This window comes from Podarcis erhardii (assembly GCF_964252035.2).
Source record: "Podarcis erhardii genome assembly, chromosome: 6".
In the NCBI taxonomy this organism is placed as follows: Eukaryota; Metazoa; Chordata; class Lepidosauria; order Squamata; family Lacertidae; genus Podarcis; species Podarcis erhardii.
The window spans coordinates 99,966,836-99,987,702 of NC_138510.1; the positions used below are offsets into that span (position 1 = coordinate 99,966,836).

Sequence of the window (20,867 nt, forward strand, 5' to 3'; positions counted from 1 at the left end):
CAGTTTTCACTTCATCCTGTTCTAAATAAGATTTGACTTTTTGTACTCTTCTGGAGCATTTGCAGAGGCTGATGAAGAATAATTCCCAACTTTGGAAACGTGATTGGATAGCTCAGTTGGTTAGTGTGTGGTGCTGACGGCGCCAAGGTTGCAGGTTTGATCCCCGTCTGGGACAGCTGCCTATTCCTGCATTGCAGGGGGTTGGACTGGATGACCCTCAGGGTCCCTTCCAACTCTATGATTCTATGATAAATCCCTGTGATAAAAAATATGCCAACCACAGGAGGTAGCTCTTCTGCAGCCTGCCTCAGTGCTCTGCTTTCCTTTGGACCCCCTCAGCGAGGCCGAAAGAGGGGTCTTCTCACCTGGGTAGTCCAGGACCTTCACACACATTGCCCAGGCCTGTGCTCTGGAGAGGTCACTTCAGGGCTGCTAATGCAGCGGTTTGACTTCACCCCTGGAGGTGCACTCCATTGTCTCTCAAGACAGACCGATATCAACAAAAATGTTACCCCTCGGCTCTTGCAGCTCAAGGATGCAGTGGGCAGCAGTTTTTGCAAATTCTTTTTATTGGAATGTGCAACATTTAATTAAGGAAACTTGCTGGCCCTGCCAGGTTTTGAACCACAGCTTAAAGGGCAACCTGAACAGCTTCTGTCACATGTCGCTTCAGCTCCTGGAGGTTTTGTAGGGCAGAAGACACACTCAGGACGTTCCATGCCTGCCCAGCCACAGTGCTGGAACGGTGGTATGACAACAGCTCTGCCTTCCCCAGCAGTCCTGCAAACAAAACAACATTGAGTCCATGCATCCTAGGAGACAAATATAGTGAGATCAGACTGCTCTGTTTGGCTAAAATGGCTTCTATTGGGGGAGGAATAAGATCTAACAAAACATTGGGGCTGCAGATAATGGGACACAGTCATGACCATATGCTGGGTAAGAGAAGTTTTGCGCCCCTTAAGGAGTGCCCAGGTGTGGCCATCTTCCTGAGGAAGCCTGAGGGCGGCACAAACCTCTCCCTGGGAAAGAGAGAACATTTCTTCCCTTACCTATCTACAGCTGCTCTCTGCACCTGCCCTTCCCTGCATCTGTTCCCCACCCTTGAGGTTTTCCTTGTTGGTGTCTTCACCCAACCATCCCCAGAGGTTTCCCGTTTCCTGTTCATCCCACCCAGGATCCCTTCCTCCTCCTTTTCACCCCAATCCTTCCTCATCTGTGGGGTGTTAGAAACCTCAAGCATTGGCACATGTCCTGCTCGTCTTTGGAGCGCACAGGGTTGGAACAGCAGCCCCTGAGCAATTCCAGGCCTGACAAACTCCGTCCCAGCAAAGCACTCTCCTGTTACACGGCCCCGGAGAGTGAAGGATGCACTGTCAAGAGACAAGGGTTTCCCCGTGCCAATTGTTAGATTAGGGAGCTCTGAAAGGGAAGAGGAGGCTCTCCTTACCAAGGACGGTTGGCAACAGGCTGGCATCAGAGGTCTTGGCTCTGTAGAACAGCAGAGTGCCGGAGAGGGGAACATGCTGTTTGAAGACGGCTCCACTGAGTTCATGCAGGACAGGAGTGCTGCCTTCCACAGACCCAACTAACACATAGGGTGACTCTTGTGCAGAAAGTTGCAGCAGGGCCTCGTCACTACCCAGGGCTCTGCTACTGTGGGTTGTGGTGATCTGCAGGGGGCAAATGGCAAAAGAGATGCAGAGCCTGTTCATTGCAGAGGAGATCTGCTTCCAGATTCCCTCTTTGGGGAACTCGAGGCGAGCTCAGCTCTTGCCCATCATGGAGCAAGAGAGAGAGGCAGGGAACAGCAAGGCCCCTGCTGAGAGGGCAAGTGTAAAATCTGCTCAATGGGCAGAAATTCAGTATGTGAAACTGAGCCACTTATCTGTGCTGAGGAAGCTGCAACAGTTGAGTTTCTGACTGTTTTGCAGCTGCAAAGATAAAAACCATGTCTGGGGCGGGGGGGGGGGGGGGAGACACCACCCTCTCCTGAGCAGACCAAAGGAAAGGCTCAAAGACCCCACTGCTACGTCGAGGCTCCCCAAGGAGCCGCCCTAGGGACCTGTCAGAGGAGGGCACCAGACGTACCTTCAGCCCAGATTCCTGTGCCAGGAGAAGCCCATTGACAAGGTTTGCATCCTTCTGCACAGTTTCCTTAAGGAGGCCGATGGCCACGGCAGGGCTCAGGTAGCTGCCCGCCTTCTGCAAGGTTGCGCCTAGTGAGTGTGACAGGCATGGTCAATTAATTTAAAAAGTGTCCTGCGTGTTTCCTGTCCTGTCCTCACCCTGCAACCAGAAGGCGAGTCAATGAAGAGACCGGACCATCTGATCAAGGGCTGTGCCAGAACCAGACACCCCAATCAGCAGGACCCTGGGGCCTGACTTGCTTCTTGGCGGTATCTGTGAAAAGCAACACTGGGGCTGCTGCCTCCTCGTGTGCAAGCCTCTCACTAGCTCCCCTCCAGTGGGAATCACGAGATAAAAGCCGCCAGGTGGGCTAACAGCCCCCCACCCCTTTCCCTTTACACAGGCCCCATACTGGCACCTTAAATAGCAGCGGGAAAGGTTCACTTGCTCAGCCATCAGGCTGCTGTTAAAGGGACAGCATCAGGGCTGGTAAACAAGCCCACAAGCCTCACTGCAGCTGCAGCAACACATCAAGACCCCATTGCTTCTCCTCAAATGCAACACTGCAGCAACGGAGCACATTCTCATCTCTTCTGTGTGTTCATTAGTACCACCCATGACAGACTGCTACCGGTTAGCGGCTCATGTTTCCTTAGCAGCAAGAGCAGAGGGGGACGCAGGCAGTTAGGGGCAGGCCTCTCCCCACCAAGACCTTGTGGACTTGGCAGAAGAGCAGGGAGGAGGGAGAAGAGCAAGCACACCCCCAAGGCAGCAGGGCAGAGCGCTGGGCCTGCGATAGGCAAGTTGCAGGAGGACGAAACAGCATGGCGAGGAGGCAGAAAGGCCAGAGGAGGAGACAAAGGAGAAGCTTTCAAGAGGGCTGCAGAACAACTGATAGAGCATGGGGGGGGGACGGACCTGAGGCCCCCCCCCCCCCGAGGCTGGGCCTACAGCTCCCAGGACCCGTGCTGGCCGTGGGCCGCGTTGGTGTGGAGTTGGGAGTCCAACCACAGCGAGGTTTCCCCAGCCTTGTGGTAGCTAAATAAGCAGGGCTCTGTGTCTTCTGCACCAGCACGTAAAGGAGGACCCGATACAGGATTCAGCTCCCCGAGAACCTTGGATGTTCCTACATATAGAAAAACGAGCTTGCACTCATCATGGTTGCAGCAATTGCCTTAAAAGTAAATGGTTCATGAGTGGCAAAAACTCATTGATATGGGTTGCAAAATTCAACTGTTTTTCACACAGAATGAAGAAGGGGTTTTAAAGCACAAGAACACAGAACCCTGCGCTAAGGAGAGGTGAGAGAGCAAAAGCAGAGGGGTAAATAGACTTAGGCATTTAAAAAATAAAACCCGACAGGATCTCCAGCCCAGTGCTGCTCCTGGATCTCTCCTCTCACCGTGAGTGACAACCTGAACGCCTCCATTCACTGGGTGGCTCAGTGCCTGCAGCACACTCCCCAAGGCCCTGGCCAGGGCAATCCATGGTTTGGTATGAGGTGCATATGCACTGTGGAGAGCTTGGCCATTGACCTGAGGGAAAGAAAAAACCTCTGCTCCATTTCTCCTGCTTGTACTGCCTGGAATCCAAGCCCCAATGACAACACTTTTAATGAAGGGCAGTGCTTCTCCTTCTGCCTTCCTGCAAACCTACCCAGGCATCCATCCAAAGACCTTGCCTGGGCTCAGTTCTACTGTTGCTATCATTTGCTAAGCAGTGATATTGGCAGTTGAAGAGTGCAAATGCTGAGCTTGCTGGATCAAAGCGTGACACTTGCTTTGCAAAGAAGTTGAGCCAGACTGCCACGTGACACTTTGCAAGTCTGCCGAGTTGCACTGCAGAATGTTTTGCTTTATCTAACAAGCCTGTCTATAAACAAGCATTGAGAAAACCAACATGCTCATGCTTTGCAGAACAGCTATTTTGCATCTTAAATTGCTAAAAAGCTCAAATTTTAGAAAACAAAACAAACAAACAAAAACCAAAATAAACCACAGATTTAAACTAAAAACCAATATTAAGATTAATTTTATAAATTGAAAAACAAGAAGAACAACTGAAGAGAAGGACTCACGGCGCCAACTAGTGCCCTGCCCTGGGCCCAGTCCACTATTTGCACTGCAATCTCCCTGCCACAGCGACTCTGAGCTTCTCTGGTGCTGGCACCCAAGTGGGGGCAGCAGATGACATTGGGGTGGTTTACCAAGGCCTTGTCCGTGGGTGGCTCCTGGAGGGGGAAGAAGAAGAGCCGAGTCGGTTGCTAAGGCCTGCCTTGTAGCCACAAAGCATTTTGTACGGCTTCCTTGTCCAAGCTGATCTCTCGCGGACGGCCAGGGAAGGGGAATGTTGGGAGATTCAGGACAGACAAAAGGAGGTCCTTCACACAGCGCAGAGTTAAACTACGGCAATTGCTCCCACAGGAGACAGTGGTGGCCCCCAACAGGGAGGACTTTGGAAGAGGACGAGGCAAATTCCTGGAGGAGAGTAGCTCTCAAGGGCTACCAGCCACGAGGCAGCCATGCTTCTGAAGGCCAACGGCTGGCAACCACGGGAGCGGAGAGGGCTCTTGCGCTCCTGTTCTGCTGGCTGGCTTCCCACAGTCATATGGTTGGCCCCTGTGAGAACAGGATGCTGGGCAAGATGAGCCCCAGGCCTGATCCAGCAGCCACGCTCCTCTGTTCTCACACCCTCAAGCCCAAGGCTGCAAAGATGGCCATCTTCTCTGGGAACCAGGGGAGGAGTCCTGGAGCCCTTTCATGCTTCCACATTCAGCAAAGTCCTGGCAAGGCTCAGGCGCTCACTCCAAAGGCTTCCCTCACCAGCAGCATTTCCTCCATGAGCCTCTTTGGTGTGGCTGATCTGTGCCAGGGGAGCAGGAGGGCTGTCTGCTCTAAGGCAAGGCACTGGATGAGACCCTCTTGCCACATGCTGGCATTCCAACAACCACACAAAAGCAAGAAGGGCTCGTGTGCAGCCTGAGGCATTGAAAGAGATCCTGGTGGCACCCCAAGGAAAGCCAGGGAATGAAATCCAATGCCCAAGCACCTCACCTCCGTGAAGACATCTAGGGCTGCTCCCCCACACTGGCCAGACTGCAGGGCCCGCAAAAGGGCACCCTCATCCACAATGCCTCCTCGGGCACAATTGATCACCTGGACCCCACGCCGGCACCGAGCAAAGGTGGCGTCATTCAGGAGCCCTGGAAAGGAGGCAGCCGTCAAAACACAGGTGGCAACAGCTCCCACGCCACTCCAGCCGCAGCTGGCTTTCCTGAGGAGGGGGGTGGCAAAGCGAGCCCACCATCCCCTGGGGGGCTTTGGGGCTGCATGTCTATGATTACCACACCCCCAAATGTAGATGGGTGCCACCCTGGAAATCAAGCTTTCAGTTTCTTAAAGGAGGAAGCAGTTTTCTAATCCTAAAGCTGAAAAATTTGAAAAATGCATAGAGTGCCAGGAGAAGTTTCTGACGCTTTCCTGCATATTAACTCTTTGCTCCTCTGCATGAGTAACAGAAACAGAATTATGAAAAACAAGCCATCAGGCAAACATCGTTGTTATTATTATGGCAGCAACAATACAGCTTTCCTCTGCTGCCTTTCTGTACCAGCTGTATGTCTCCCACTTGAGGCGATCCACGGACTTTTCTTTCTGGCAGCACCCTTCCTCCCTCACATCCATGATCCACCTTCTGCACTCCCCCCGTGCGAAGGCTGGGCTGCCTCTGCTGCTTCAGCCAACTTCCCATGCCCAAGCAAGTTGTGGGGGCTCCTCAGTCCCCCCCCCACAGCCCTGCTGCCCCATTCGTGGTGGAACCAGGCAGCTTCCCAGTGGAGCACTCTGCAGACACACAAGCAGCCCAGGACCCTGCAGGATCACCTCTGGCAGCCCCCAGGTGCACCCCTTACCTGTGGTGGAAGGCAGCAGAGGGGTGTGGACGGTGATGAAATCACAGAGCGGCCAGACTTGTTCCAAAGGCAGCTGCTCAACTCCAAAAGCAGCAGATTCCTCGGGAGTGATGATGGGGTCATAGCCTATGGTCTGAAGGCCAAGGCGGAGAGAGACCGAGAGCTCTTTAAGGTCGCTGAGACTCCCCACCCCATCTCAACACCCCCAGCATGGAAGAGAGGCACAGGGCCTCTTGAGAAGGCAACGGATCAGGGCCGCAGGATGTGCCTCCTCCAGACCACAAGTGGTCCCCCTCTGTAAGGGCATTCTTACCTTCATGCCAAAGGACTGCATCCGGACGGCCACTTCTCGTCCGATCCTGCCTAGGCCAAGAATGCCCAGTGTCTTCCCCTGAAGCTCCATCCCCATGAACTAAGGCAAAAACACACCTCCGCGTGAGAAGACGGCAGGCCTTGCCTGCGCAGCGTCCTTCCTGCGCCCCAGCAGCGCAGCGGGAGATGGAGACCCCAAGCCAGCCTCCTACCTTCTTTCGATCCCATTTCCCTTCCTTCATTGAAGCTGCAGCTTGTGGGATTTGCCTGAAATGAAAGACTCCAGTTTAGCAGGTTCCAACAAGGGCACAAGCCACAGCAGAGGAGCCATCTGCATGTCTTCTTCTCTTGGACATGTGGGTGCGGAAGATTTAAGATTGTTTTGGCTGTGGGGGAAGCTCATTCTCCCAAAGGTAGGAATGGCCTGTGTCCAAAAGAGACACAGCTATGGAAATTTTCACAAGTGTGTTTGTGTTTGTGTAACAAAACCTAACAGCTACTTCTTATGAGGCAAGGGAACTGCAGGAGGAGGACATTTGGAGTAGAACAGTGGCAGGGAATGGCTTCACCCTTTCCCTATTCTTCTAGAATCCACCTCCCAAAAACATCCCCTTTCCCAAACAGGGTTTCAGATGTGTATGCGAGGGCCCTTTTCTGCATGGGAACGTGTAGCTTGAAGAGATGGGTTTCAGCAGAAAAATAACAGTAGGGAAGGGTGAGGCACCCCTCCAAAGCTGCTTTTCTGTGACAAGAAGGGGGCTGCCCTAGTTCTGTGGAGTATGTCTACACAGATAGTGAAACATGTCGTTGGGGAGAGCTACAGGTTCTTCTCAAGCCCAAAGAGATGCAGTGTGGTGCAGCCGGTGCTTCTGGAAGGCCTTGTTCTCTTCCCAGAGCCCCATCACCTACCTTGCCAGGCTCATGACCATGCCACACGTCAGCTCGGCCGCACTGAGGCTGTTGCCAGTCGGTGTGCTGAGGAGCAAAACAAAAGCAGAGGAAGTTGGGTGGAGCCCCTGGCAAAAAGCTCCAAGGCCCCCCAACTCTTCCACAATGAGAGCTGTGAACTCTGTGCCTCTGCTTCTTCAGAGACAGCAAATACTCCCTGGCATCCCTCTTGTGTAGACCTTTAGGGCTCACCCACACCTGCCCACCAAGGCACAGGTCAGTGCTCAAAAGCTCCGTGTCTGAGCACACACCCCCCACTACCTGTGGACACATGAGACAACTTTCCTCCCAAGTTCTGCTTGTACAAATTTGGGCAAAGCTAGCAATGCATCTAAATCCCCCTAATGAGCATGATTGTTATCACCTGAAATATTCCTCACAGGCAGAATAATACTTTGCTCCCTCTCCTCCTGTGGTGCAGTTAGGAGGAAGAAGCTGTTGCTTTAATTTTCAGTAAATTGCAATTACCCAATATAGCTGAACTGAGAAATATGATTAGTGTTAACTGTGGTTAAGGGAGACAAGTACAGCTCGCCCTACCCCCTTGCCATGCCAAGGATCACTCAATGTTACATGGCACTAGGGAGCACAGCTCAACCACAGGGGAAAATCCCTGTCCCTGGGACTGAATGTTTTGGCAGAGAGCCCAGCTCCAAAACAAGCTGGAATGTTTGCAGAAGAGGGCAACCAAGATGATCAAGGGACTGGAAACCAAGCCATATGAGGAACGCTTGAGGGAGGTGGGTCTGTTTAGCCTGGAGGAGACTAAGAGGACACAGGATAGTCATCTCCAAATATCTAAAGGGCTGTCACATGGAAGATTAAAAAAGCTTGTTTTCTGGTACTCCTTGGCAGTGGTGCCTGCTCTGTGGAGCACCCTTCTATCAGATGTCAGAGATGAAAAATTATATGACTTTCCGAAGGCATCTGAAAGCAGCCCTGTATTGGGAAGTTTTTAATGTTTGACGTTTCACTGTGTTTTTTATGATGATGGAAGAAGCTATCTAGACTAGCTGGGGCAACCCAGTCATAGGGGTGAGGTATAAGTATTATTATTATTATTATTATTATTATTATTATTATTATTATTAGTTCAACAGTGGAACAGACTCCCTCAGGAGGCGGTGGACTCCCCTTCCTTGGAGTGTCACAGGCTGCTTCGTGAGATTCCCGCATGGCAGAGAGTTGGACTAGATGACCTTCGAGCCCTACAAATTTACGATTCTATGAACTACGTTGTGCGTGTGTGACTATGTGGGGGGGATACCTTGGGGGGGTCTTGAACTAATAGGTGGTTGGCCTCCACCTTCTTTGGACACCCTTCCTGCCAGGCTTCCTCTGATCTTGTGACACCCCCTGCGCCCATGTGAGAAGCGGCTTACTTCATGACCAGGATTCCTTTCCTCGTAGCGGCATCAACATCCACATTGTCCACGCCAGTCCCGGCTCTACCAATGACCTGCAGCTTCTCAGCAGCATTGATGACCTCTGCAGTCACTTTGGTGGCAGATCGCACAATGAGCCCATCGCAGTCCTAAAGAAATCACAGCAGGAGTGAGCAAAGGGCTGCCTAGAGAACCGGAAGCCAGCAGAGAGGCTGGCGGAGGAACAGGGCTTAAAAAATTGAAACCATTGGCCAAGGCAACAAATATTTTGCACCAATAGCCAAATTCTCTAAGGTGCATGAATGACGTATTACGGTATGCAAATTCAGAAATTTGAATGCCATGCTTTAATTTATGCAAACGTAGCTACTAGGGTGGGACTATTATCTGGGGGTTTGACTCTGAAATGTCTGAAGGCCAAGGGAGGCAGGATTAGACCACGCTAGGTGCAGAACTGAGGTAAATAATGGCTCTTGATAGGTACATCTGTGGATATAATATGCCAGCAGTTCCTCAGCTCAGTCTCCAGCCACACAGCCCCTTGTGAGAGAGAGAATGGGAAGAGATGCACAGAAGTGTGACCAGGGTTGTGCTATGAGCAAAGAGTCAGCAAAAATCTCCCAAAGAAGTCCCACCTTTAGGTAACAGTAGCAGGCCATCTGCTTCCAGTTCTGGGATCTCTCTCCTGCAGTAGACTTGGGGGAAGAAGCTGTTCTACCATGAGCAGGTGAGGCCTGGCTTTGAGGGCTCCATGCCAAGCGGGTACCCCAGCATCTGTCCCCAAATGCAGCCAAGCTAAGGCAGAAAGTCAAAAGTGCAGCCAAAATATGGCCAGAGAAACCCAAAAGGCAAATTCCAGGTGCACTGCAATGACTGTCACGCAGGCTGCATGGGATGGCTGGCCTCTGATGGCTGCCCAGATACTTCAGCAACTGGCTGCCTATCCACAGGGCTCAGCCAAGAGTCCATTGAACCAGGGTCTGTGCCCTCAACCTGGCTCAAACAATTCAGGGTGCTGGCTTTGATTTTGAGAGGCTTTAACCCTCTGAACCCAAGGAAAAAGCCTCCTCCCTTGGGCCCCTTGACAGATCGTCAAGTTCACTCACAAGACCATCTGGGAGCTACTTTCAGCCACAAAGGATGGACACAATAGTGCCACATAAGGCTGCCCATACCACAAGGGCAGAATCTCGCCATTCAGCTGGGATGGCTTTCAGTGGCATGGAGTATAGACAGTGTGCACAGACACACACATGTACTGTTGTTTGGCTTTTGCAATTTACCGTATTTTTCGCCCTATAGGACACACTTTTTCCCCTCCAAAAATGAAGGGGAAATGTGTGTGCGTCCTATGGGGCGAATGCAGGCTTTCGCTGAAGCCTGGAGAGCGAGAGGGGTAAGTGTGCACTGACCCCTCTCGCTCTCCAGGCTTCAGGAGAGCCGCAGCGCCAGCCCCACAAGGTCAGGGGACAGCGGGGAGGCGAAACGCTGCCATCCCGCTGTCTCCCAATGTGGTTTGGAGGCTGACGGCGGGGAGAAGAGCGCTTCTCCCCGCTGCCTGCCCCGCAAGCTCCGGGGACAGCGGGGAGGCGCAGCGCGTCTTCCCACTGTCCCCGGACCTGGTCTGCAGGCGGGCGGCGGGGAGAAGAGCGCTTCTCCCCGCTGCCTGCCCCGCAAGCTCCGGGGACAGCTGGGAGGCGCAGTGCGTCTTCCCCCTGTCCCCGGACCTGGCCTGCAGGCGGGCGCCTCTCCCCGCTGCCTGCCCCGCAAGCTCCAGGGACAGCTGGGAGGCGCAGTGCGTCTTCCCGCTGTCCCCGGACCTGGTCTGCAGGCGGGCAGCGGGGAGAAGAGCGCTTCTCTCCGCTGCCAGCCCCACAAGCGCCTGGGGGAGAAAATTTTTTTTTTCTTTATTTCCCCCCCCAAAAAAAACTTGGTGCGTCCTATGGGACGGTGCGTCCTAGGGGGCAAAAAATACGGTATGTTGCAAAAAAGAACATTGTCACCCTTCTCACCAGAAAAAGCTGGAATAGGGATGAGGAAGGTGTTTTCAGCCAATGTGGTTCAAGGCAGAGAGTGCTGAACGCTGACACATCAAGAGGAAAGTTAATCAAATTCTCTGCTATTAGTCTTTCAAATTCTGAGGTGTGCTGTAAAATCAGACAGGTGGAGGCAAGTTTCATTCCCGTTCCACAAGAACTGAGGCTAAACCAAGCAGATATTCTGCACATTTGGCTGTTCTAAACAAGCACAAAAAACTGGGAGAGGCAGCATTTCTTTAGCCCCAGCCAACCACATTTTAACAAAACAGCAGTTTTCCATGGTGGAATATTTTCCAGTGGTTCTCCCACAAAGCCCCTCCCTGTGAGAAATGGGAATGGGAGCTTGTCTATAAATAAAGCTAAGGACCATGAAAGTGGAAAAGGCAGAGAAGCGATCAACCTGAAAACACTTTTGCCCTTCCCTAACATCTGTGGTAGGGCAACAGAGAAATATAAGGAACAAGGGGTGCAACCCTATGTGATGTTCTCCTCCAGTCCCACGGAAATGAAGGTGAGCTCCCCAAGGAAGGGGGCTTCCTGAATGAGTCCCCCCCTGCATACTTTCACTTGCTCTAAATTGGTTGAGATCTGGTTTCAAAATAGGAAAAGAAAATGAAGGCAATGAAAAATGCAAGCATCCTAATTTCAGCATGTCTGAAGAGTTGTGTGCATGTGCTTGGATAAACTACCCGAACAATTACAATTTTTACTTTAGAGTTGTTTTGTATTTTATCCATGATGTCAAAAACTTCACACACCAAGTTTTAACTGTTTGATATCAAAATGTCTCTGCTTTTTCTTTTCTTTTTTTGAAATAATTTTTATTGATTTTACAAAATAAACTCACATTTACCACATTTAAATTTTAAAATAAAACAAGATTCTTCCAAATCTTAGGACTCCCCTCCTCCCCTCCATGGATCCTTTATACAGTTGAACCTCGTGTTATGGATGGGATCCGTTCTGGAGGCCTGCCCATAACATGGAACTGACGCAAGCCGAAGCACCACCATCTGCGCACACACACGGCACCATTTAGCACTTCTGTGCATGTGCGAGCAGCAAAACCTGGAAGTAACCCATTTCTGTACTTACGGGTTGTCGTGGGACGCAACACGAAAACACGTAACCTGGACACAACATGAGGTATGACTGTACAGTGGTACCTCGCGTTAAGAACTTAATTCGTTCTGGAGGTCCGTTCTTAACCTGAAACTGTTCTCAACCTGAAGCACCACTTTAGCTAATGGGGCCTCCTGCTGCTGCCACGCTGCCAGAGCACGATTTCTGTTCTCATCCTGAAGCAAAGTTCTTAACCCGAGGTACTATTTCTGGGTTAGCGGAGTCTGTAACCTGAAGCGTATGTAACCTGAGGCACCACTGTATATCTAAATCAACTGCACATTATACTTTTTCCACATTATGGTCCTCCAAAATATCCAAAGTCTTTGTAATGTTGCAAGAGTTACTAAAAGCTTGCCAAAGAGCTCTTTTAAGTGTAGTCTGTATTTGTCCCGTTCCCTATTGAAGTTTTCTCCTCTTTCCATCGCTTTCCCCATTCTAAAGGTCTCTTCTCCCGTGTCTGAGTGAGCTGGTGCCGAGTCTAAGCTATACCGGACTGGAGAGTTGTAGCAAGTGCGTGAGTAGCTCAGCCAGGAGGAAAGCAGGCGACACCAGGAATGTTGAAGAAGAGATGGATCAATGCCAACTCTTCCATTTCCTGGGGTTGCCAGCGCTTGTTCTGCCTTGCCCAGCTAATGAAGGAGCAAGACATTCTTAGGGCCCGGTGCTGCCTGTCTCAGGCTTGGAAGAGGAACTAAAAAAACCCAACCATTTTCAGAGTTATCAAAGTGCCTTGACGGCATGTGGGTCACTGCAGAACCTTGCTTTCTTCCAATACAGGTTTGCCATATTTTGAAGAGCAAAAAAGAGGACACATTTGCCTACTTCTGCTTTTAACTATGGATCACTAGGAGGATTCTCCTTTTACATACCCATGAAAAGGAGGACGTGTCCCGCAAAAGGAGGGGCAACCCTGAGATGCTAACGTGATAAACTTCTTTCCCAACCCCTTGTCGCCCTTCTTTCCTCCGAGCAGGCGCCCTGCCTTGCTCCGGGCTGCTCGGGGCCTGGGGGCTCGGCTTCCCGGGGCCGCCCTCGGACCTCCCCCCGCCGCGCGCCCTGCGGGAGCGGGACCAAGGCGCCCCTGCCCCGGCGCGGGGGGGGGGGGCCAGCGGCAAGGGCGCCGCGCTCGCCTCTGGCGGGGCTCACCCGGATCTCGGCCAGCAGCTCCTCGGGGCTGAGCCCGGGCTTCTCGGCCACGCCGACGCCGGCCTCGCGCAGCAGCCGCGGGCACGACGGGTCCAGGCTGTCGCTGAGCAGCACCTTCCGCAGCGCGCCGCCCGACGCCATGGTCCGCTCGCCCCCGCCGCCGCCGCCGCCGGAGAAGGCGAGGCTCCGCCGCGCGCCCTAAAGACGCCTCTCGCCGCCGCCGCCGCCGCCGCCCCATTGGAGCAGGCCGGCCCGCCCCGCCCCGCCGCGCCCCCCCCGGCCCCTCCCTCTTGGTCGTCGCTCCGGCTACTGCCTGCCGGATCAACGGAGAAATCCCTCAAATCGCGCAGCAGGAGCCGCGGGGGTTGCACAAAGCGCAGCTTCCTGCAGCGGACATGCCGGGCTCCCTGCCATCCGCGCGCCACGTCGGGACTCCCCGCAGGCCTTTTATATATATATATAAATATTTATTAACAGTTTTTATTTTTAATTACAATACCAATAAACAATACAATATAACACATCTCTTAACATAATTTCCTTAACTTCTTTGGACTCCCTCACATCTCCCGCTCCTGCGTTCCTGACTATAAAATTTTATCCAGCAAATTTATCCCCTTGTTTCTACTCTTATTATCTAATTTTCCAATGTTATGTCTCTAATTTTAAATATCCTTTATTCAAATCTTAAAAATTTAAATATAACCTAAAATTTCCAAAAATTTATCTTTTCTTAAATTTAGCTTATCTTCATATTTCACTTCATCTAGCTTAATGGTGCCAAGTTGTTTGTACTCTAGCATCCTTCTTAACATTCATACAATTTACAATATTTTTGTAGATAAATCTTGAATTTCTTCCAATCTTCTTCCACCGTCTCTTCTCCCAGGTCTCGGATTCTGCCAGTCATCTCAGCCAGTTCCATATAGTCTATCAGCTGCATCTGCCACTCTTCCAGTGTGGGTAAATCTTGGGTTTTCCAATGCTTAGCGACAAGTATCCTTGCTGCTGTTGTTGCGTACATAAAAAATGTTCGGTCCTTCTTTAGCACCTTCTGGCCGACAATACCCAGAAGGAAGGCCTCTGGTTTCTTAGGAAAGGTATACTTGAATATCTTTTTCAGCTCATTATATATCATTTCCCAGAAAGCCTTCACTCTAGGGCAAGTCCACCAGAGGTGAAAGAATGTTCCTTCATTTTCTTTACATTTCCAACATTTGTTATCAGACAAGTGGTATATTTTTGCAAGTTTGACTGGGGTCATATACCATCTATATATCATTTTCATAACATTTTCTTTCAAAGCATTACATGCAGTGAAATTCAACCCAGTAGTCCACAACCTCTCCCAGTCCTCAAACATGATGTTATATCCAATGTCCTGTGCCCACTTTATCATAGCCGGTTTGACCGTTTCATCTTGTGTATTCCATTTTAACAGCAAGTTATACATTTTTGAAAGTACCGTAGTCTTAGGCTCTAACAATTCCGTTTCTAGCTTCGATTTTTCCACCTGGAATCCTAACTTTTTGTCAAGTTTAAAAACTTCTTTAATCTGAGCGTAGTGTAACCAATCTCACACTTTGTCTTTCATTTTCTCCTGACTCTGCAATTTCCAGTTATCTCCATCTTTTTCTAATATTTCCCAATACTTTGGCCATTTGGCCTCCATATTGAGTCTTTCCCGGGCCTTAGCTTCCAATGGTGAAAGCCACCTTGGAGTTTTGTTTTCCAATAAGTCTTTGTATTTTGTCCAGACATTAAACACTGCTTTTCTGACAATATGGTTCTTGAAAGTCTTATTAATCCTGACCTTGTCATACCATAAATATGCATGCCAACCAAAAGCATTATTAAAACCTTCCAAATCTAATACATCAGTGTTTTCGAGAAGCAGCCAATCTTTTAACCAGCAGAAAGCTGCTGATTCATAGTACAACCTTAAGTCTGGCAGGGCAAAGCCCCCTCTTTCTTTCGCATCAGTTAGTATCTTAAACTTAATTCTGGGCTTTTTGCCCTGCCAGACAAATTTGGAAATATCTCTTTGCCACTTCCGAAAGCACTCTGTTTTGTCCACAATCTGCAAAGTTTGAAACAAAAACAGCATTTTTGGCAATACATTCATCTTTATAGCGGCGATTCGGCCTAACAAGGAAAGTTTCAATCTTGTCCAACTTTCTAAGTCTCTCTTAATTTCTAACCAACATTTCTCATAGTTGTCCTTAAATAGACTCAAATTTTTTGCTGTTATATTTACCCCTAGGTATTTTACTTTTTTAACCACATTTAACTGTGTCTCTTTCTGAAACCTTTCTGACTCTGTAACTGTCAAGTTTTTTTCCAATACCTTAGTTTTTTGCTTATTTAATTTAAATCCCGCCACCCGACCAAACTCTTGAATCAATTGTAATACTCTTTTCGTACTAGATTCTGGCTCCTGTAAAGTCAAAACTAGGTCATCTGCAAAAGCTTTAAGTTTGTATTGTTTCGCTCCGACCTGAATTCCTTCAACCAACCGGTCTCCTCTAATCATATTCAAGAGCACCTCCAGGACCGAGATAAATAACAATGGGGAAATAAGGCAGCCTTGTCGTGTTCCTTTTTCAGTTTTAAAGTCTTCTGTAACCACATTGTTAACTATCAATTTAGCCTTTTGTTCTGAATAGATTGCATCTATCCCATTTTTGAATCCCCGTCCCACTCCCATCCCATCCAAGTTTTTCTTCATGAATTTCCAGGAAATATTGTCAAAGGCCTTCTCCGCATCTATAAAAATTAACACAGCTTTTGTATTGATATTTGTTTGCAGAAGTTCCAAAATATTGATAATGTTCCTTGTATTAGCAAACAAATGTCTGCCTGGGAGAAAGCCTGCCTGGTCCTTATGAATTACTTCATTTAGAACTTTTTTTAATCTACTTGCTAAAATAGCTGCAAATATTTTGTAATCCACATTTAAGAGGGAGATGGGACGGTAATTCTTAAGTTGTGTCTTTTCCGTTTCCAATTTGGGTATCAATGTGATGAAGGCCTCTTTCCACGATTCCGGCGCCTTCTTCCCTTCCAAAATTTCGTTGCCTACCTCCATCAGTGGTTGTGTCAAATAGTCTTTCAATGTCTTATAATACTTGGAGGTAAGCCCATCTGGCCCTGGAGATTTGCCCAATTGCATGTTCTGAATGGCTTGTTCAATCTCTTGTCATGTTATTTTACAATTCAGGATTGATCTGTTTTCTTGTGACAATTTTGGTAATCCATTCTTTATCAAAAATTGTTCTATCTCAGCCTCATCTTGCGGCCCTTGAGTATATAATTGTTTGAAATATCTCTGGAAACACTTTCTAATCTCCATAGGGTTCTGTATGTTTCTTCCTTCAATCTCTAAATTTGTAACTGTGTTCATTTTTTGTCTCTTCTTCAACTGCCATGCTAGCAGTTTCCCACATTTGTTCGCCGATTCAAATGTTCTTTGTTTCATTAGTTTAACTTTCCACTCTATTTCCTGGTTTATCAATTTGGAATATTGTGCTTGATAAAGTTTAATTTCTCTCAGAATCGGCTGTGACTTCGGGGGACTCCCCGCAGGCCTTGACCCCCGAGGGGTCTCTCCGGATGCTCCCATCAGCTCCGGGCAGCTTGGCCAACGGTCGGGAATGATGGGAGTTGGAGTCCTGCAACACCTGGAGGGCGCGTGCCATAATTGGTTGCCGCTTCCTTGGTGTTCTGCTTAGAAATGCTGAACTCATCTCTGATGTGCAACCAACTTGGTCACTTGGGCTGCAAGACGGGCAGAGAATTCCTACTTAAATATATGGTACAAACTGAGCTTGGTAAGGTGCACTCAATTTAAAATGCCTGATTGATAAGTCCCTTATCCAAGCAAATTATACTTTGCCTTAATCTGGGACCCAGGAAAAGTTGTCGGATTCTCTTCGCAACTCATGGCAGAAGCTAATACTGCAGCCGCTTCTGCTCTGTCCTGCCTGCAGGCTAGATGTCTCATTTTTGATGCTTGTCACCGTCGCTCCAGGGCTTGGGGGAAAGCAGGCAGTCTCCCCCTCCCGCAGTTCCAGGACCCCCGTTTCCCACTCCCACCCCACCACCCCATTTTCCAGCTGCACATAGTGGCCATCCTTCAAAGCCCTCTTTGTCACCCCGACCCCCGTCCTTTCCACACCCATTTTTATTTTTTACTGTTGTGATTTGCAAAATTGCAACAAGATGTCATGGTTACTCCTGCCTCCTCAGCGCAGGCTTCCACGGCATGCTCAGAAGTGTTCATGACTCGCAGAATTACCCTTTAGATTAGAAGATTGTAGGCCTTGCTATTTAGGGAGTGGTAGAAGAAGCAAGAGAAATCAGGACTTGTCTCCTCCTTGCAGCCTTGACTTGTCCTTACTCTGCCCATGTGGTCCAGTTGCCCCAAAATTAACAACAACAACAACAATAATAATAATATATACCCCATCCACTCTGGGCGGCTTCCAACAAAATATTAAAGCACAATAATTCATCAAATATTAAAAGCTTCCCTATAAATTTATAGCTGCCTCACACAGTATAGGGTAGAAGCAGGCAAATGCTGGAATATTAAATGTGTGCTTCTACAATAACATGCAAAAGCCATCTTTGATATGAGCTCATATCTGGTTTATGCTCAGTAGAAATAAAAAGGGAGCCAAGTGTCATTGGAGGGCCACCTCATTGCACAAAGCCAATCGTTTAGCCTTTGATAAGAAATGTTGCATAACCTTTCAGTCACAGCGGTTAATCACCTCATCATGATCAATCCCTAAGATCAAGGTCAATTTCAATATCTCCAAGCTTGAGTTTCTGCTCTGGAAGTTAATCCTATAGAGAGACACGAATAATTCTCCTGAGGCCATTTTAGTCTTGCCCAAAAGCTGGCAGGGAGAGACTGCTTAAAACAGAGAAAGTCCCACGCTGCCCTGCATACCCAGGGAAGGGAACCTGCGGTGTGAGGGCCAAATGTGGCCCATCAGGTCTCTCTGTGTGGCCCTTGGACCTCTTCGCAGGCCACACCCCTGGAGTGTTTTGGGGGGTGGGGTAGAAGGGGTCCTGGTACCCTGACATGGCCTCTTGCTTCCTGCAGGGAGGAAAGAAAGAAATGTGTGTGGAGCAACTGGCTGCCTGTATCAAAGGAAACCTTTCTAGTCCTTGCTGGAGCCCCTTTTGTCTCTGCCCAGCCCTGCTCACCGTGGGAAGTTTGCCCAGATGGGAACAGAGCCCTTGGACTGAAAAAGCCTCCCCATCCCCACCCCAAAAACAATTAAGGAAGGCAGTAACGAGCAATGGATTCCTGCTGTCCATCGCCCCTTTCTCACGTCTCATGGGTTGGCCCCAGACAAGCCTCCCAGGCTAGAGAGTCCCTGGTAGTCCGTGTTGCCTGTCCAGGAGCCCAGGTCCCTAAGGCAGAAGTGCCTGGGAAGAAACGGTTGGTGCTGAGCCTGAAAAGCTAGCTGCCCCCACGCTAAGTGGGTGAACTGGTGGACTTTAGTGGAGAAGGAAACTTACTGTTGTGGCTCCCACTTGATGGAGAACTCAAACTCAGGTCCGGGTTTCTACCCAAATCATTAATGTTCAGATGGCTGCAAGACATGCGCAAGACACAGCTCAAAGGCTGCACAAGGAAAAGCATTGCTGATAGGTGTTGATAGTTAGCAGACCGGGCAATAGGCAGCCTTATCTTTCTAGCTTACAGGATGGCAGCTTATCTATTATAAGTAATACACAGGTATTTACTATAGGTTTTGAGAAAGCCATGTTGATTCATGCAGTCTTCTATAAAAGGAATTTAAAAAATCTTTTTGTACAATTGTGCGAGATCTGTAATAAAACAAATGGTGACTGTGTAATGCTTTGAGTCGAGCATATATGTTTGCCCAGCTTCCATCAAGAGAATTCATCTCTCCTTGTCTCTCCAGCTGATACTTCAGCTTCAGCATAAAGTGCCCAGGGGTCTCATCATGTTCCTGAGGGGCAGAGAAAGGGATTCAAATCAGTCCTGAGCCTCTTACTGTTTTTTCTTTTTCCAAGGCTCCACGTCTGTGTACACATTGCTGACTTAAAACACAGCCAGCTCATTCTTTTTCTCAGTTCAGATTGAAGTTGGTTTGCGGGAAACACATCAAAATGCAGTATTTCATAAGAAATGACAGGATAGATGGGGATTTCAGCTCAAGAGTCTCCTGCAATATTGGAGATGTTGGGGGGACAGCAAGAGTCAGTAAGTGGGGATTTCCTGCTGCAGGGAAGCTCTTGGCTTGTCTCTTCTTGCTGCTGTTTCACCAAAGCTCAATGCCGCAGGGCTTCCTTTTGATCTCAGACTTGGACCCATTTATTCTTTCCCATAGAGACTCCTGTTCTATTTTCTGTGATAGATTTGCTGGTGGACGACAGCATGTACCATGTTGGGAGCTGAACCGAAGAATGAAGTCCTGTGAAAGTGTCACCTGACTGGTTATGGGGGCACGTCAGTTGAATACAATAAGCTTAGGCACATCTAACTTGTGCACATTCAGTTTTACATGCCTAGCAAAAGAATTAAACAGAGAACAAGCATCCAGGGGGAAAAGACTTTGGCCTGCCTACGTGCCCTTGAGCCCAGTGTGTGTTTTGACTACTGTATATGCAGTTTTGACTTTAGGTATGATCCCTAGAACGTGACCCCCCCCCATCAGTTGTGGGCTCATTGTGCTGCAGCTGCAGAGCCCGAGTTCTGCCAGATTCTCAGAGGAAGGGAGATGAAAGACTGGTACAATAAGACCCAGAGGTATTGAGAGCATTGCAGCAGATGCAAAGCATATAAACAAGGAACGACATTTTGCATGGGCAGGAGTAGCAGTGCTGCTCACTGAGTTTCAAAGCATTCAGCCTAAAGAGAAGTAACTGCCAGTGCAGGCCCTGGGAAAGTGAGGGCTTTCCGCCTTTTTAGAAATGCTGTGTAAGGGCAATCTGGTATGTTCTGTTCCTCAGGGAAAGGACCACTGCTGCTCTGCAAACATTGGCAGCTGCTCCAGATGAACGTGATGACGACAGAGTCAGGAGAAAGTCCAAGGTAACTGCAAACAGACAGTGGGACAAAGCTCAGCCTCAAACAAGCATGTTTTCATCTGGCTTCAGTTCTTCACACACACACACACACACACACAGGCCAGGGGTCCAGTTTCCTGCCAATTTACCCAGTGGGTTATTCTGCCACAGGCAGGTTCCCATGCCGTCTCCCCAATGAAATCAGTGGAGGCTGCAGTATAGGTGAGGGAGTACAGGGCTGTTGAAGAACATCTGTCACTCACTCTCTGTCATAGAGAAGCCATTAATGTTAACTAAGTAGGTTATGCAGTAGCTTGGCTGGTTTTCTCATAAAAACGTTCTCTTCTGAACTCTAGCAGACTCCTCATGCAGCTGAGCCTCATGGGGTGATCAGGCAGAACATCGAGTAGCTTCTGAAATCTTTGAGCTTCTCACCACTTCTGAGGGCCATGGCACTCCTGAAAATATCCATGGTTTCCACCTCCCATTTGGGTTTTTTCAGTGCCCCAGTGCTGCACTAGGATGGGGGGGGGGGTTGTTTTTCTGTACAACTGCAGGTTAAAGAAAATCTCAAACTATATTGATCCTTGTCTTAAAAATATGTTTTAAAAGTTTCCGGGCCAAAAAGGATTGCTGGAGAAAGGGTGCTAGGGGAGGTGTTTTGGATGCCCACCTCTGGAGCGCAGGCCCACCGTTACCCACAAAGGAGCAGAGCCGGGGGGGGGCCTCTCTGCTGAAGGCTCTCTCCCAATCCAGAGCCTACCCTCTCACTCCTCAGTACTCACCCCCAGGATTTTTATCCCCCCTCCTGATTTCAAT

At 49.2% G+C, this 20,867-nt stretch overlaps 1 protein-coding gene and 1 long non-coding RNA gene across 2 annotated transcripts; one reads left to right on the plus strand and one right to left on the minus strand.

Annotated features, from left to right (window-relative positions):
- Positions 1–551: 551 nt before the first annotated feature.
- Positions 552–13,154, minus strand: PHGDH (phosphoglycerate dehydrogenase). The gene is made up of 12 exons (XM_081867334.1): positions 12,996–13,154; positions 8,683–8,834; positions 7,262–7,327; positions 6,565–6,619; positions 6,354–6,452; positions 6,041–6,173; positions 5,184–5,332; positions 4,208–4,360; positions 3,533–3,665; positions 2,092–2,219; positions 1,451–1,673; positions 552–780 (listed from the first exon to the last, which is right to left on the minus strand). Exons 1-12 carry the CDS (start codon positions 13,134–13,136, stop codon positions 632–634), a joined length of 1,581 nt encoding a protein of 526 aa, XP_081723460.1. The 5' UTR covers positions 13,137–13,154; the 3' UTR covers positions 552–631.
- A 143-nt stretch (positions 13,155–13,297) lies between these two features.
- LOC309343357 lies at positions 13,298–19,081 on the plus strand. Its single transcript, XR_014157254.1, has 3 exons — positions 13,298–13,437; positions 16,621–16,825; positions 18,109–19,081. It is a non-coding gene; the product is annotated as an uncharacterized lncRNA (long non-coding RNA).
- Positions 19,082–20,867: the final 1,786 nt, after the last annotated feature.

Bases quoted from the DNA above. Each gene is read 5' to 3' on its own strand.
- PHGDH (XM_081867334.1), bottom strand. From the start codon at position 13,136: ATGGCGTCGGGCGGCGCGCTGCGGAAGGTGCTGCTCAGCGACAGCCTG. The intron at 6,453-6,564 runs GTAGGAGGCTGG...TTTTTGCCTTAG, and splicing joins GGAAATGGGATCGAAAGAAG to TTCATGGGGATGGAGCTTCA. The intron at 3,666-4,207 runs GTGAGTCCTTCT...TCTTTCCCTCAG, and splicing joins GCAGGGCACTAGTTGGCGCC to GTCAATGGCCAAGCTCTCCA.